Source organism: Heloderma suspectum, chromosome 3 (genome assembly GCF_057233095.1).
Source record: "Heloderma suspectum isolate Gila_16-S chromosome 3, 16-S_ref, whole genome shotgun sequence".
In the NCBI taxonomy this organism is placed as follows: domain Eukaryota; kingdom Metazoa; phylum Chordata; class Lepidosauria; order Squamata; family Helodermatidae; genus Heloderma; species Heloderma suspectum.
The window spans coordinates 324,923,278-324,938,178 of record NC_139460.1 but is presented as its reverse complement, the minus strand read 5'-3'; the positions used below and the strand labels follow the sequence as shown (position 1 = coordinate 324,938,178).

Genomic DNA, 14,901 nt, shown 5'->3' with positions numbered 1-14,901 from the left:
TTGGGGGTTTGTTTTTTAAGGGGAGGGGAGATAAATATTGCTAGTTTATGCAATCCTATGTATGCCTACTCAGAAGCCCCGTTACGTTTCATGAGGCTTACCCTCAGGAAAGCGTGCATAAGATTCCAGCACAAGTTACTTTTGCTGGGAGGTTTGCAGCTTGGTGTTCTGCACGTTTACTCAGAAATAAGTCCTGAGTTGTGAGCATGGTACTGCAAGTTTAATACAGTGCCTACCCAATTCCGTCTAATGAATTGACTCCCCTTTCAGCTCAGTCCTATGCATGTTTTGTCATTTGTGGGTTGTGGGTTTTTTTGCATGAACTCTAGCTTCAGTGGTGAGGGAAAGGTACATGTTCAGAGTTTCTCCATAACTTAACCCTAGTTTTGAAAACAGACTCATTGGCTGAATCCTGGTGAAGTCTTGGCACAAATGACGTTATGGGGAGGAAGACACAATGAGAGCTTGTGCATAACAAGGGGGGGTAGAGAGGAGTTGCACAATATAAGACATCTGTTTTGATGAAGAGTTGCTAGCGGATGGTAGGATGAGGAGGAATAGTTGCATGGAGGGAAACAGAATTGGTAGGGGGAAAATGTAAGTGCTCAGTGGTAAAAGGAAAACATTCTGCTCAGAGACACTCAACATAGGAAGAGCCGTGCTGCATCAGACCAAGGTCCATCTAGTCCAGCATTCTGTTCACACAGTGGCCAACCAGATGCCCATAGGAAAGCCACAAGCAGGACATGAGTGCAATAGCACCTTCCCACCCATGTTCCCCTGCTGCTAACATTAAAAAAGGTAAAGGTGTCCACAACCAGTCGTGTCCGACTCTAGGGTGCGGTGCTCATCCCCGTTTCTAAGCCGAAGAGCCAGCGCTGTCCGAAGACACTTCCGTGGTCATGTGGCCGGCATGACTGAACACCGAGGTGCACGGAACGCTGCTAACATTGGTGAAATGTAAATGAATTCTAGTAATTCTAAATTTGTGGGCATGTATATCCTTTAGAAACTTTGCAGTTTTCTTGCCTGGGGGACACCTCTAATGACCTGTGCATTTTCATACAAATTTACCCAAAAATGGTTGGGAAAGGGGTGAAGGCAAAGCAAATCACTCCCTCAGTCAAATTGGAGAACTCTCCTTCCACATGAACTGCTGCACCTATCCTTCTGAAACTTTGCTGGTTTATTATGTAGGGACAACTCTAGACTGTCTGTAATTTTCAGAACAATGTTCCACAAGGAACATAGGGAGATAAGAATGTCCTCTTCTGGAGACCTCAAAATGTCAAGGCCACCCTTGCACAAAAACCCTTGTGGCTAGCATTCTGAAATTTGGCAGACATGATCTCCTCTGATGGGGCAATGAATCCTGAAATTTTTATCCAATTCTTCCAAGAAATAAAAATGCTACTGGCAGTTCCCTTTAAAAGAAAATCAAAACATAAACCCTGCACCTATTTTTCTGACATTGGGCAGGTGTAATCTCCTACTGTGCCTGAAACTATCATCCAGTTCTGACCAAGAGAAAAAAGTTAACAGTTTTTTTCTAATTTCCCATGGTAGTCAGCAGGAAGCATAAAAACTCATTTTTCCAAACATTGACTCAGGTTTGGTGCTGAGCTGAAGTGGTCCAACCACAAATTGGCCTGAGCAGAAGCAGGATGTTTTCCAAAATGCTGAATCAGAGTCTGAGTTGAAGCGTGGTGGGGGGTCAGTGCACACTTCTTATGTATGTATGTAGTCTATACACACACCACACACACATTGTTCAGTCGTGTCCGACTCTTCGTGACCCCATGGACCATAGCAAGCCAGGCCTTCCTGTCCTCCGCTCTCTCCCGGAGTGTGCTCAAGTTCATATTCATTGCATCAGTGATGCTATCTAGCCATCTCATCCTCTGCCGTCCCCTTCTCCTCTTGCCTTCAGTCTTTCCCAGCATCAGGGTCTTTTCCAGGGAGTTTTCTCTTCGCATTAGGTGGCCAAAATAGTTGAGCTTCAGCTTCAGTATCTGTCCTTCCAGTGAGCACTCAGGGTTGATTTCCTTTAGGATTGACTGATTTGACCTCCTTGCAGCACAGGGGACTCGTAAGAGTCTTCTCCAGCACCACAGTTCGAAAGCATCAATTCTTCGGCGCTCAGCCTTCCTTATAGACCAGCTCTCACAGCCATACATTACTACTGGGAAAACCATAGCTTTGATTAGACGGACCTTTGTCGGCAAGGTGATGTCTCTGCTTCTTACTATGCTGTCTAGGTTGGCCATAGCTTTCCTCCCCAGGAGCAAGCGTCTTTGAATTTCATGGCTACAGTCACCGTCTGCGGTGATCCTGGAGCCCAAGAAAGTAAAATCTCTCACTGCTTCCATTTCTTCCCCTTCTATATGCCAGGAAGTGATGGGGCCAGATGCCATGATCTTCGTTTTTTTAATGTTGAGTTTCAAACCAGCTTTTGCACTCTCCTCTTTCACCCTCAACAAGAGGCTCTTGAGATCCTCTTCGCTTTCTGCCATTAGGGTGGTATCGTCTGCATATCGGAGGTTGTTGATAATTCTCCCAGCAATCTTAATTCCGACCTCTGATTCATCCAACACGGCATTTCTCATGATGTACTCTGCATATAAGTTAAATAAGCAGGGTGACAATATGCAGCCTTGTCGTACTCCTTTCCCAATTTTGAACCACTCGGTTGTTCCATGTCCGGTTCTTACTGTTGCTTCTTGAACCTCGTACAGGTTTCTCAGGAGACAGGTAAGGTGGTCTGGTACTCCCATCACTTTAAGAATTTGCCACAGTTTGTTGTGATCCACACAATCAAAGGCTTTAGCGTAGTCAATGAAGCAGAAACAGACGTTTTTCTGGAATTCTCTTGCTTTCTCCATGATGCAGCGAACGTTGGCGATTTGATCTCTAGTTCCTCTGCCTCTTCGAAACCCAGCTTGTACTTCCGGTAGTTCTCGGTTCGCATACTGCTGAAGCCTAGCTTGTAGGATTTTGAGCATCACCTTGCTGGCATGTGAAATGAGCGCAACTGTACGGTAGTTTGAACACTCTTTGGCGTTGCCCTTCTTTGGCACTGGAATGTAAACTGACCTTTTCCAGTCTTGTGGCCACTGTTGAGTGTTCCAAATTTGTTGGCATATTGAGTGCAGCACTTTAACAGCATCATCTTTTAGGATCTTAAGTAGCTCAGCTGGAAGACTGTCATCTCCGCTAGCTTTGTTGTTACTAATGCTTCCTAAGGCCCACTTGACTTCACTCTGGAGGATGTCCGGCTCAAGTTCAGTGACCGCACTATCATGGCTATCAGGGACATTCAGATCTTTCCTGTATCGTTCTTCTGTGTATTCTTTCCACCTCTTCTTAATCTCATCTGCTTCTGTTAGGTCCCTGCCTTCTTTGTCCTTTATCATGCCTGTCTTTGCACAAAACGTTCCCTTGAGATCTCCAATTTTCTTGAAGAGATCTCTAGTCTTTCCCATTCTGTTGTTTTCCTCGATTTCTTTGCATTGTTCATTTAAGAAGGCCTTCTTGTCTCTCCTTGCTATTCTCTGGAACTCTGCATTCAGTTGGATATATCTTCCCCTTTCTCCTTTGCTTTTCGCTTCCCTTCTTTCCTCAGCTACTTGTAAAGCCTCATCAGACAGCCACTTGGCTTTCTTGCATTTCTTTTTCTTTGGGATGGATTTCGTTGCTGCTTCCTGAACAATGTTACGGACCTCCGTCCATAGTTCCTCAGGCAGTCTATCAGGTCTAATCCCTGAAATCTATTCCTCACCTCCACTGTATATTCATAAGGGATATGATTGAGGTCATACCTGAATGGTTTAGTGGTTTTCCCTATGTTCTTCAATTTAAGCTGAAATTTTGCAACAAGAAGCTCATGATCTGAGCCACAGTCAGCTCCAGGTCTTGTTTTGATTGACTGTATGGAGCTTCTCCATCTTTGGCTGCAAAGGACATAATCAATCTGATTTCGATAATGACCATCTGGTGATGTCCATGTGTAGAGTCGCCTCTTGTGCTGTTGGAAGAGTGTTTGCTATGATCAGCGTGTTCTCTGGGCAAAACTCTATTAGCCTTGGTCCTGCTCCATTTTGTACACCAAGGCCATGCTTGCCTGTTGATTTCTTGACTTCCTACTTTAGCATTCCAATCCCCTATGATGAAGAGGACATCTTTTTTTGGTGTTAGTTCTAGAAGGTGTTGTAGGTCTTCATAGATCCGATCAACCTCAGCTTCTTCGGCCTCAGTGGTTGGGGCATAGACTTGAATTACTGTGATGCTGAATGGTTTGCCTTGGATTCGTACTGAGATCATTCTGTCATTTTTGAGATTGTACCCCAGTACTGCCTTTCCCACCCTTTTGTTGACTATGAGTGCTACTCCATTTCTTCTAAGGGATTCTTGCCCACAGTAGAAGATGTAATGGTCACCAGAATTAAATTCGCCCATGCTTGTTCATTTGAGTTCTCTGATTCCCAAGATGTCGATGTTCAATCTTGCCATCTCACGTTTGACCACCTTCAGCTTACCGACACACACACACATATTAAATATGTGCTTAGACCTGTGTGCGCGTGTGTGTATATATTGTTGTTTATTTGCTCAGTCGCTTCCGACTCTTCGTGACTTCATGGACCAGCCCATGCCAGAGCTTCCTGTCAGCCGTCGCCACCCCCAGCTCCCCCAAGGTCGAGTCCATCACCTCCAGAATATCATCCCTCCATCTTGCCCTTGGTCAGCCCCTCTTCCTTTTGCCTTCCACTTTCCCTAGCAGTGTGTGTGTATATACATACGTATATTGTTGTTCAGTCGTTCAGTCGTGTCCGACTCTTCGTGACCCCATGGGCCACAGCACGCCAGGCCTTCCTGTCCTGCGCTCTCTCCCGGAGCGTGCTCAAGTCCATATTCGTCGCATCGGTGATGCTATCCAGCCATCTCATCCTGTGCCGTCCCCTTCTCCTTTGGCCTTCAGTCTTTCCCAGCATCAGGGTCCTTTCCAGAGAGTTTTCTCTTCGCAATATAGATAGATAGATAGATAGATATGTGCAAATTTGTGTTATGGGCCTGTGCCCCAGATCTTTTAAGCACCTAGCACCGCCCCTGCCTCCAATGCTGTAATTGTGTAGCAAGGCATTGCTTTATTATTAATATTTGATGGTTTAAACACAGTGCCTATGGCCTCCAGAGCTGGTTAGGAAGTAATATCCCGTAACTGCGTGCGCTCGGGCTCTGCAATCCGGGCCACATTTCCCAGGGATTAAGCGCTCATGAACTCAGGCGAGCAATCCGCGGCGACCTCAGCCTGCTGCAGGCTGGCGGGGATTCACACGACGGGGCCCTCGGCCGTGCGGAGAAACGTCCCCGCGCCGCGGAACACCGGTATCCGCGGGAGACGCCGGGCGGAGGCCCCGCTGCGCGCACGCCGGCTCCCGACGCGCAAGGCCGGCCGGACGGTGCGCGGCGGTGCCGGCCAGCCCCCGCCCGCGCGCCCCGGCCGGCGCCGTGCGGAGCGGGCGACGCGCTCCGGGGAGCGCGGCGCTGGCCAGGGCGCCCGGGCCTGGCGCGGCTTCCTCCGCCGGCCGCGCAGGGGCGCCCGGCTGCCGGGAGGCCGGCGGGGGCGGCGCCCGCCCGGCGGCCCGGCTAGAAAAGGCGGCGGCGGCGGCGGGCAGCGGCGGCGCCATGGAGCGCGCGGAGGCGCTGCGGGAGCTGCGGGGGCTGGTGGAGCGCGCGGGCGGGCGGGAGCGGGTGCTGCTGGCGGGCGAGGCGCCGGCGCCGCGGGCCCTGCTGGAGGCCTTCGCGCGGGACCTCTTCGCCGAGCCGCGCGGGGCGGGCGCGCAGGGCGCGGCGGCGGCGGCGGCGCGGCCGGCGGCGGCGCGGCGCGCGCGGGCGCGCCTGGGCGGCGGCGGGCGCGGGCGGCCGGGGCTGGCGGGCGCGCTGCTCTTCGTGCTGTTCCGCGCCAGCTCGCTGCTGCCGCCGCGCTGGGGGCGCGAGCGGCGCCGCGTGCGCGAGATCCTGCGCGACCTGCGCAGCCGGCTGCCCGCCGCGCCGGCGCCGCCCGCCGTCGTCGGCGTGGTGGTGGCGGCCGAGGCGCCCGCGCCGCCCGGCGGGGCCGGCGAGGCGCGCCTGCGGCTGGAGGCGCTGCTGCGGGACGTCTTCCGGGAGCGGCGCGGCCGGCGGCCGGGCCACCAGGACACGCTGCAAGCCGCCGCCTGGCGCCCGGGGGGCGCCCGGGGGGCCGCCGAGGCCCGGCGGGCCGCCTGCCGAGCGCTGAGCGCCGCCCTGAAGCTCCGAGCAGGTGCGGGGGGCGCGTGGCGGGTCTCCGAGCCCGTGGCGCGCGCGCCCTGCGGCGAGTCGGCCCGGTGTCGCGAGCGGGACGTGGGGAGGCGGCGCGCTGTTCGTCGCAGTGGGCCTGCTCCAAGGGGGGCTCCGCTGGGTTTCACGCGATGGCTGCGGACTGGCTTTTTTAAAACCGAAATCCGCGCCGTAATTATCGCTGCTGCCGCCGCGGCCAAGAGCGTCCCGTCGCTACGGTGGCGTGGAACAGGGTTGCCGCTTCTCTGCCCCGACCTCGCTCCTGTGCCATGACGATAGCAGGACACCCAGCAGTTGTTCGATTTGCCTCTTTTCCAGAATGGGATGAGTAGTGGGAAAAGCTTCATTGGCCGAGTGTCTAGGTGCTGTAAAAGGCGCAAGAAAGGGAAGTGGCAGCCTGAGTTATTTTTAAAAACATAATACAGTGTTTTGATTTTTTTTTTGAAAACCACCTTTGGAAACTGTGTGTGTGATGGTGGCTTGTATCCAATCTTAGTCTACTTCCAGCCCTATTCATTCCAGTGGGTCTCCTCCAAGGGTCTTCAGCTTTTGGGGGGTCAGTGAGTACATTGGGCATTTTGAGGGAGTGTTGCTCTCACAAAATGGGGTGGGTGGCTTGCCCATTCCTGAAACGACTGCCATGGTGGGCATGGCCAGTCACAAACACACATTTCCCAGAAGGCAGGTTGGTGAGATGAAAATAAAAAACGTCATTAGCCTGAGAACCTAAGTACAAGACAGAGGTGGGGTCTGTGTCCTAAAGTATAAAACCACTGTTTTGAACCTCAGCAAAGATGGTGCTGGGGCACAGCCCTTTGCTCTGCAGCATGCCAGCCTCCCAGTTAACTTAAAAGAAATCTTTGAAAATAAAATAAAAATCAGGAATGGCCAGAAGTCTGATGGGCCCCAAGGGAGCAGTCTGTGGGCATTTTTGGTGTTGGAGGTCCCATGTCTACTCCAAGTAGGACTAGCATTGTCTACAACCATTAGGGATCACTCCCCAGGGTAGCTTTACAGTTCCCAGCTGTGCTTGCAGGCGTCAGGCTCCTGCCTTGGTCAACAGGATCCAGTTCTTCAGGCATTGTCTACTGCCAACTCTTCTAATCCTCCTGGATGGAGACGAGTAATTCTCCAGGTTTCTAAAAGTGACACTGGATTCCTGCATTGAGCAGGGGGTTGGACTCGATGGCCTTGTAGGCCCCTTCCAACCCTACTGTTCTATGATTCTATGACCCTTGAGCCGTTCCAGGCCCCATGGTTGTGCAGAGAAAGCAGAGGTGTTCCGTGACAGAGCGCGCAACAGTTCCCAGTTCTGTGCCTGTTTATTCGCAGTCCCAGTGAGTTCAATAGAGCTCACTGTCCAGTATGTGTGCATAGGATTTCAACATAAAAGTAGTTGGAAGGTGGAATGAGTTACAGTCATTGACGGAGAACTTCATCTTAATTTTTAAAATGTTAAACTGCTCCTTTGTGTAGAGATCTGAAGGCCTGGAGATGGAGAGGGGACACTGCGGGGGTGTGTGTGTGGAATGAGGAAGCCCGTGAAAATGAAAAATCCCTCCCCCCAATTTCCCCCAAATCCCCGTAAAAAAATCCAATTTTTGAATCCTTTTTATTATTCTCTCCCACCCACACACCGTTTTTTCCTGTTTTTTCCCCCCCAGGCCTTCACATCTCCCCCTCATCCCAAAGACAGTTTCAGGGCAGTGTGCATAAAGAGCAAGCATTCAGTACAGTGAAATACGCATTAATATTGCAGATGTGTAATGAAGTCCTGGTGGTTTGTTTTTTTAAAGAGGGTAGTTTTAAGCCCAAGAGTGGGTGGGGAGGGCAACTTTAAGCTAAAAAACCCAGCCACCCAGACAGGTTCAGCAACATTGTCCCTCCCTTTCTCCTCCCCCCGCAGAACAGCTGCTGTGCTTCTCCCCTGTACAAAATCATACCCTCCTAAGGCTGCTTTTCGCTTTTCTCGTCTAAAAACAAACTCTGGGTCTTCATTTTGTGCATGATACGTAGTTTGGCTCTCAGAGGCGGCTTTTCCACAAGACACGGTGAGGCAGTGGCGGGGGGCGGGGAGGCTGTCGGTGGTGGTGGAGAAGAAGACAGGCTGAAAACAAAAACGGGTGTGATAGGAGACAACCCAGTGACTTGCATGGCGATGCAGTGGGCACCCACCTCCTGAGAAGGACTCATCCTGTGGCATTTCTGCCGTGAGGCCCACCTGCTGGAGAGATGCTGTAGAATGACCTGTTGCCCAGTGGAGGCTCTAGTCTTGCATCCTCCCGGTGAGCCATCTGGAGGTGCAGCTGGCAGCCTCCCCCCTGGGTGGGTATGCCTTGGGCCCACAGCGTTCTCAGTTCCCTTGCTGTGCTGCATCAAAGGGTTCCCCAGCCTAACGGTTCTAGGAAGTTCTACATGGGATCGTGGAAACCTGTCTTGTGACCGCACTTGGAGTACTGAGAGCAGTTCTGGTCACCGCACCTCAAAAAGCTGGAAAGGGTGTAGAGAAGGGCAGCCAGAGTGATCAAGGGGCTGGAGCAACTCCCCTGTGAGGAAAGGTTACAATGTCTGGGACTGTTTAGCTTAGAAAAAAGGAGGGTCAAAGGAGACATGATGGGGATCTACAAAATTATGCATGGTGTGGAGAATGTGGAGAGGGAGACATTTTTCTCCTTCTCTCATAATACCAAAGCCCAACGGGGTCATCCCATGAAGCTGATTGGTGGGAGATTCAGGACAGAGAAAATGACATCCTTGACACAGCACAGGGCTAAACTATGGGATTCACTACCACAAGATGTAATGATGGCCACCAACTTAGGTGGCTTTAAAAGGGGATTAGATACATTCATGGAGGGGAAGGCTACCAATGGCTGCTAGTCATGGCTACATATTGCCATCAGAATCGGGCAGAATTGTCTCCGTACACCAGATGCTGGGGAACATGGGCAGGAGGGTGCTATTGCACTCATGTCTTACTTGTGGGCTTCCACGACTGTTTGGCTGCTGTGTGAACAGAATGCTGGACTAGACGGACCCTTGGTCTGATCCAGCAGGGCTCTTCTTATGTCCTGAATGTATTAGAGTTGCTCATCAAATTTGGACGGAGCCCAAAGTACCTTTCTGCCTGTGTAGATCTGACTATGTTCTCTTTTTTTCTATTTCAAAGATGGGGTGGAAACCAAGAAGCGGAGATTCCCTGCCTTCCTGCAGTGCCTCCCCTGGGGCAGAAGGAGACTGCAAAGGAACGGGCATTTGGATACAACTGGAAAGAAACGTAACGAAGGTAACACCGCTTGAGCGGCAGTGTTGTGCCTTGCGATACAGCAAATATATTTTCTGATCAGCCAGCTCATCTACTGTGACTTCTCGTGTGTGAATAACAGAATGGGATTCCCAGTTTTGGTTTTCATTTAATTTTTTTAAGCCTGTAAAGTTTCTAGCTCTCATGACGCTTGGGATTGTGCAGGTAGTGCTTCTGGCGAGGTCCAGAGGGCAGGGAGAGTGCAGCACTTGTCTCCTTGCAGGTTTTTATAGAAGCTGGATCTTCCTGGTGCAAAACTGTGTGTGATTAATCTAAGAGCTTTATGGCCGCAAATGGTGTAGTGGACGCCATTTGCGTCCGGAGTCAGCCTCAGCCAGCAGTACGGCATGCCAATGGCGGCCGTATCGCTGGTGCTCTGGAGCCAGCAGGGAGGATCCGGCCAGGGAGGATTCTGCAGGAAGGCGGAGGTAAGGGATCCTTTTCGCCACGGACTCCGGAGGCCGGATTCTATTGAATCCGTCCTCCTTGGGGTCCGTGGCGGATTTCTCTGACATTCCTACTTACACTGAACCACATTTGCCATTTAGATGCCCAGTCTCCCAGTCTGGAGAGATCCTTTTGGAGCTCTTCACAATCACCCTAAATAATTTGGTGTCATTGGCAAATTTGGCCACTTTACTGCTTACTCCTAATTCCAGATCATTTATGAACAGGTTGAAAAGCATTGGTCCTACTACAGATCCCTGTGGGACCCCACTATTTACTTCCCTCCATTGGGAGAATGTACCATGTATTCCTGCTCTCTGCTTTCTGTTCTTTGACCAGTTATGGATCCATAAGAGGACCTCTCCTCTTATTCCATGACTGCAAGTCTTCCTTAAGCACTGGTCCTGGTCTGCAAAGCCTTTGCAGGATTCTGCATCTTCCTAGACAATTGTGCATCAGCCCCTGCTTAAAAAATTAGGCGGTAGGGCAGCCTTCCCCAACTTGGGGCCCTCCAACTGTGTGGAACTACAAACCCCATCCCAACACATCTGGAGGGCACCAAGCCGGCAGAAGCTGTCATCCTAATGAAATGCCTGAAACGGGTATTACATTTGTAAGGGGCATGTCCTAAATCGGTTTTTCTTTTCCCAACACAGATGCCCTACATGACCCAAACCAAGGTGTAGCTTTGACCAACATAAAGCCCAACGGGAACTGTGAAGATGGCGGTGGAGGGGCAGACCCTTAGAACGCCCGATGGAATCCTTCCATTGCTGCTGTACTGGGCTGAAAGAGCCTGCCTCCATCTCCTTCTGGAAGCAGAAGGATCAAGGGCAGGGTTCATCCAAATATGCTCTTTGGGGAAAGCACCTGGAAGTCCACCTATCAATTTATTCGAAAGAAGCTGTTTTGCCTTCACTTGATCCCCAGAACCTTTTGTAGCAAGGATGCAGCAGTGCAATAGTCTGGGAAAGACCACATCCTCTGCCACTGTCCTTGCTTCAGGGCAAGGCCCCACCTGGATGCAAACCTGCCGCCTCTCAGTCAAGGAGAATGGGTGACGTCTCTGCACTGAAGACTGCACTGGAACACTCGCATTTGTGGTGGCACGGTGCTTTTCATGGGCAGGGGTGGGCATCACAGTAGTATTTGCGCGTATTGCTCTGACCAACTCTAGCTTGTATCCTTTTAATTTTTACTTTTAAATTCAGGAATCGCTACCTTTCAATGTGAAATATGTGAGGGAAATATCTATGGGCTTAAAAGTCATTATACTTGGGAGAAAAGAGGGGCAGTTCTGATGCTTTTAAAACAAACTTCTCTCCCAATTTTCTACTTTGAATTGTTTACCATCGCAAAGAGATTCCATCCAGATTCTCTGTGAACTCCTTTGCAGCACCATGTGAGCAGAGCATGCATTGTTCACCTCTTATCTATGGTTGTTCTAGCACTCAAAATGTATTGCAGACCTTCTACAGATACTATGAAAGCCTCAAGTGCATTTTCTTTAACAATGGGGTCCAAAGTATCTTCTGCATCGAATGTTGTCCTGGGAGAGCTTCCCAAGAAATCTGGCTTCCTAGGCCTACCATTCCTTTTTCGGACTGGTTTGCATCTTGGTGGCCTCAGGCAGCCTTTCTCAACCTGGTGGCCTCCAGATGTGTGTCCAAGTGGGCTTTGGCGGACAAAGGTTTGCCAGTAATATACATATGTTAGGCTTTAAGGTGCTTAAGAGAAATCTTGTTTCCCATTGTTGATGGATTTGAATATGAACACGGTAGTTGTTCCCTTTTCCCCCTCCCGTGTCATTCATGCTGGGCAGCCGGGCATCCTGTTCTTCAAAGGAGTCTGAACAATGGGAAAGGGCATGAAGTGTGCAAAGGCAAAATAATTTGGATGGCAGGAGGGGTGGGGGGAAAGAGAACAGCTGAGAGATGCAGACTTTTCCTGCTTAAGTCACGGGCTGCAAGTCAGCTTTCCGTGGCAGCTTTGAGATGTATTGGACTACACCTTCCATCACTGCACAGGCTGGGAATAATGGGAGTTATGGCATCTGGAGGACACCAGGTTGGAGAAGTTTGCTGTAAGGTTATCTTCCTCCCAGCACCGCCCCCCCCCCCAGACTTTTAACAGCATGACACAGCATATAAGAGGTGGTGACACTTCGGTGTCTCCCATTTGGGGAGGTGGCTGCAGTAGCTGGAACATTATACAACATTGAACTTGGCGGGCTCAGCTGGGAGCAGCTTCATGACCCGCTGAAAGCAAGGGGTCAATAAAATAATAAAGCACAACATTTCAATCCTGCCTTGTGGAAGCTCATGAGTTCATTTCAGCGAACCCCAGCTGCCTTGGGGATCCTGATGGATGGAAAAGTGAGCCATGAGAATTTAAGCAATATCCATCTCTGGCTATATTCAGTGCTCTGTTGTATTACTTCCAGCATACTTCTGCAATCTGGTGCCCTCCAGAGCCATGGAACTACAGGACTCTGAGAGTTGTAGTTCAACACATCCGGAGGGAACCAGGTTGGGTTAGGCGGTCTTAAGTGTTGCAGGGGCCAAATGGAGTCACAGAAGACGAAACTCCAGTGCCTCTATATCAGTAGCTTGATCTGCCGGCCTTTGGGCAGTCTACATTTGGTGCATAATGCCACTTGGAGGCAAAACTAGAGAACAGCAGTTAAGTCTTGGTTATAACCAATAGTGGAAGGCAGCTTTCCCCAATCTGGTGCCCTCCAAGTGTATTGGACGGCAACTCCCATCATTCCCAGCCAGCACGGCCAGTTGAGGAGTTGGGCAGGAGAGGATTATCGAGGCAGGTCTGGCCAGGCACATCCTTTTGTTAAGTTAAACTACCAGCAATATGTTGACATGAGAACTTGACTCGGGATCATTTGGGGCAAGATCTGAATAGGAAAAACTAAGCAGAGAAGGGGGCAGACCTCCCCCTGCCCTGATGCCAGCAAAGATGAAGGGAATCGCAGATGTCTGGATCTAAAGGACAGGCTGTAATTTAACAGCATTTGGGGTGGGGGGGTTGCCTGCCTAGAGATCTGATGTGGGAGCAGTGGTCTTTGATCTGTTGGGGTGTTTTGAAACTGTATACCTCTACCTATGCTCACCTTGTATATCTGTAAATAAACCCAAGTATTACAAAACAGTGTAAGCTTCCCATGAACACCTTCTAACTGTGGTTAGTTTCAGAAAGGCGATATAGAAATACAATAAACAGATAGCTTTATACCAATTGAAATTTGTAGGATATATATCTCAACTGTCTGCCTTTTGGCGGGTAGTAAATAACCAAAAATTGACAACAGTACAAGACACTGCGGTGGTTGACCCTTATGTGAAGTCTACCTCAACAGCTCTTTTTCAGTCCTGTTAGATGAGATCTCTCAACTAGTTATGTGAACCCCCAAGCGGGGGTGCTTTTTCCCCCGTTCTCTCTCCCAATCCCTTTTCCTCTTGGGTCATGTCTTTTAGATTGTAAGGCTGAGGGCAGGGGCTGCCATGATTAATCTTTGTGACCCACTCTGGGAGCTATTTTTTTGGCTGAAGAGCGGGATAAAAATACTGCAAATAAACTGACAAGTGCAGGGATTGAAGGTGCTAGAGCTGAAATCAAATTTTGAATCATTTCAACACATTTCAAGGTTGTTCACTGCCAAAACCATTTCAGCTCAGAATATTGTAATACCCAGGGAAATATCCAAGTTGATATACGTTCATTTCTTATCGGGAATCATAGAATAGTAGGGTTGGAAGGGGCCTACAAGGCCATCGAGTCCAACCCCCTGCTCAATGCAGGAATCCCAAGTTGAGAGCATCCCTGACAGCTGGCTGTCCAGCCTCGTCTTGAACACCTCCAGCGTGGGAGAGCCCACCACCTCCCTAGGTAACTGGTTCCATCGTCGTCTTCCTCTGACAGGATGTTTTTCCTGATGTTCAGCCAGAATCTGGCTTCCTGGAACTCGAGCCCATTATTCCGTGTCCTGCACTCTGGGATGATCAAGAAGAGATCCTGGCCTTCCTCCCTGTGACAACCTTTCAAGTACTTGAAGAACGCTGTCATATCTCCCCTCAGTCTTCTCCAGGCTAAACATGCCCAGTTCTTTCAGTCTCTCTTCATAGGCCTTTGTTTCCAGTCCCGATCATCTTCGTTGCCCTCCTCTGAACCCTCTCCAGTTTGTCTGCATCCTTCTGAAAGTGCGGTGCCCAGAACTGGACACAGTACTCCAGATGAGGCCTAACCAGTGCTGAGTAGAGGGGAACTAGTACTTCCCGGGATTTGGAAGCTATGCTTCGATTAATGCAGCCCAAAATGGCATTTGCCTTTTTTGCAGCCGCATTGCGTGGTCGGCTCAATGTGGGAAGACATAAAAGCCAACATATTACATAGTGAAAAGCAGAGGTAGCCACACTGGTCCGTTAGAAAAATTCACAGTTGGATAATAGGACATATTACATAGTTAGGCACAGGTAGAGTGCAATCCTAGGCGTCCTTAAATGCTAGACCAAGGGTGCAATCCTAGGCGTGTTTAGACGGGAAAAAGAAGTCCTACAACTCCCGGCATTCCTCAGCCAGCATAGCTGGCTGGGGAATGCTGGGAGTTGTAGGACTTCTGTCCAAACTGCCTAGGATTGCGGCCTGGTTTTCGCGTTCCAAGGACGCACCCCCCCCCCCCCGGCCCTAGGGCGGAATTTCCTCTCACCGGTTCCCTGCGGCCGACCCCTCCCCTCGCCCGTTCCGAAACAGGCGTTTGTACTAGACGACCCCATTCGAACGCCGCCGTCGGTTGCTGAGGCGGCGGGCCCTGAAGCGGACGC

The 14,901-nt window shown here is 50.4% G+C and overlaps 1 protein-coding gene across 2 annotated transcripts; it reads left to right on the top strand.

Annotated features, from left to right (window-relative positions):
* Positions 1-5,685: 5,685 nt before the first annotated feature.
* On the top strand, positions 5,686-13,337 carry C3H2orf72 (chromosome 3 C2orf72 homolog). Of its 2 annotated transcripts, XR_014789650.1 has the most exons (4): positions 5,686-6,301; positions 9,488-9,604; positions 10,726-11,249; positions 11,596-13,337. XR_014789650.1 is itself a non-coding variant. In XM_084847738.1 (3 exons), exons 1-3 carry the CDS (start codon positions 5,686-5,688, stop codon positions 10,815-10,817), a joined length of 825 nt encoding a protein of 274 aa, XP_084703864.1. In that variant the 3' UTR covers positions 10,818-13,337. The 2 variants fall into 2 exon arrangements, 1 of the variants encoding a protein (XP_084703864.1); XM_084847738.1 differs by having other exon boundaries at positions 10,726-13,337.
* The last annotated feature ends 1,564 nt before the right edge of the window (positions 13,338-14,901 follow it).

Excerpts from the sequence above, each read along its gene's own strand:
- C3H2orf72 (XM_084847738.1), top strand. The coding sequence starts at position 5,686 with ATGGAGCGCGCGGAGGCGCTGCGGGAGCTGCGGGGGCTGGTGGAGCGC. Across the intron at positions 6,302-9,487 it reads CGCCCTGAAGCTCCGAGCAG|ATGGGGTGGAAACCAAGAAG; the intron begins GTGCGGGGGGCG and ends TCTATTTCAAAG. Across the intron at positions 9,605-10,725 it reads TGGAAAGAAACGTAACGAAG|ATGCCCTACATGACCCAAAC; the intron begins GTAACACCGCTT and ends TTCCCAACACAG.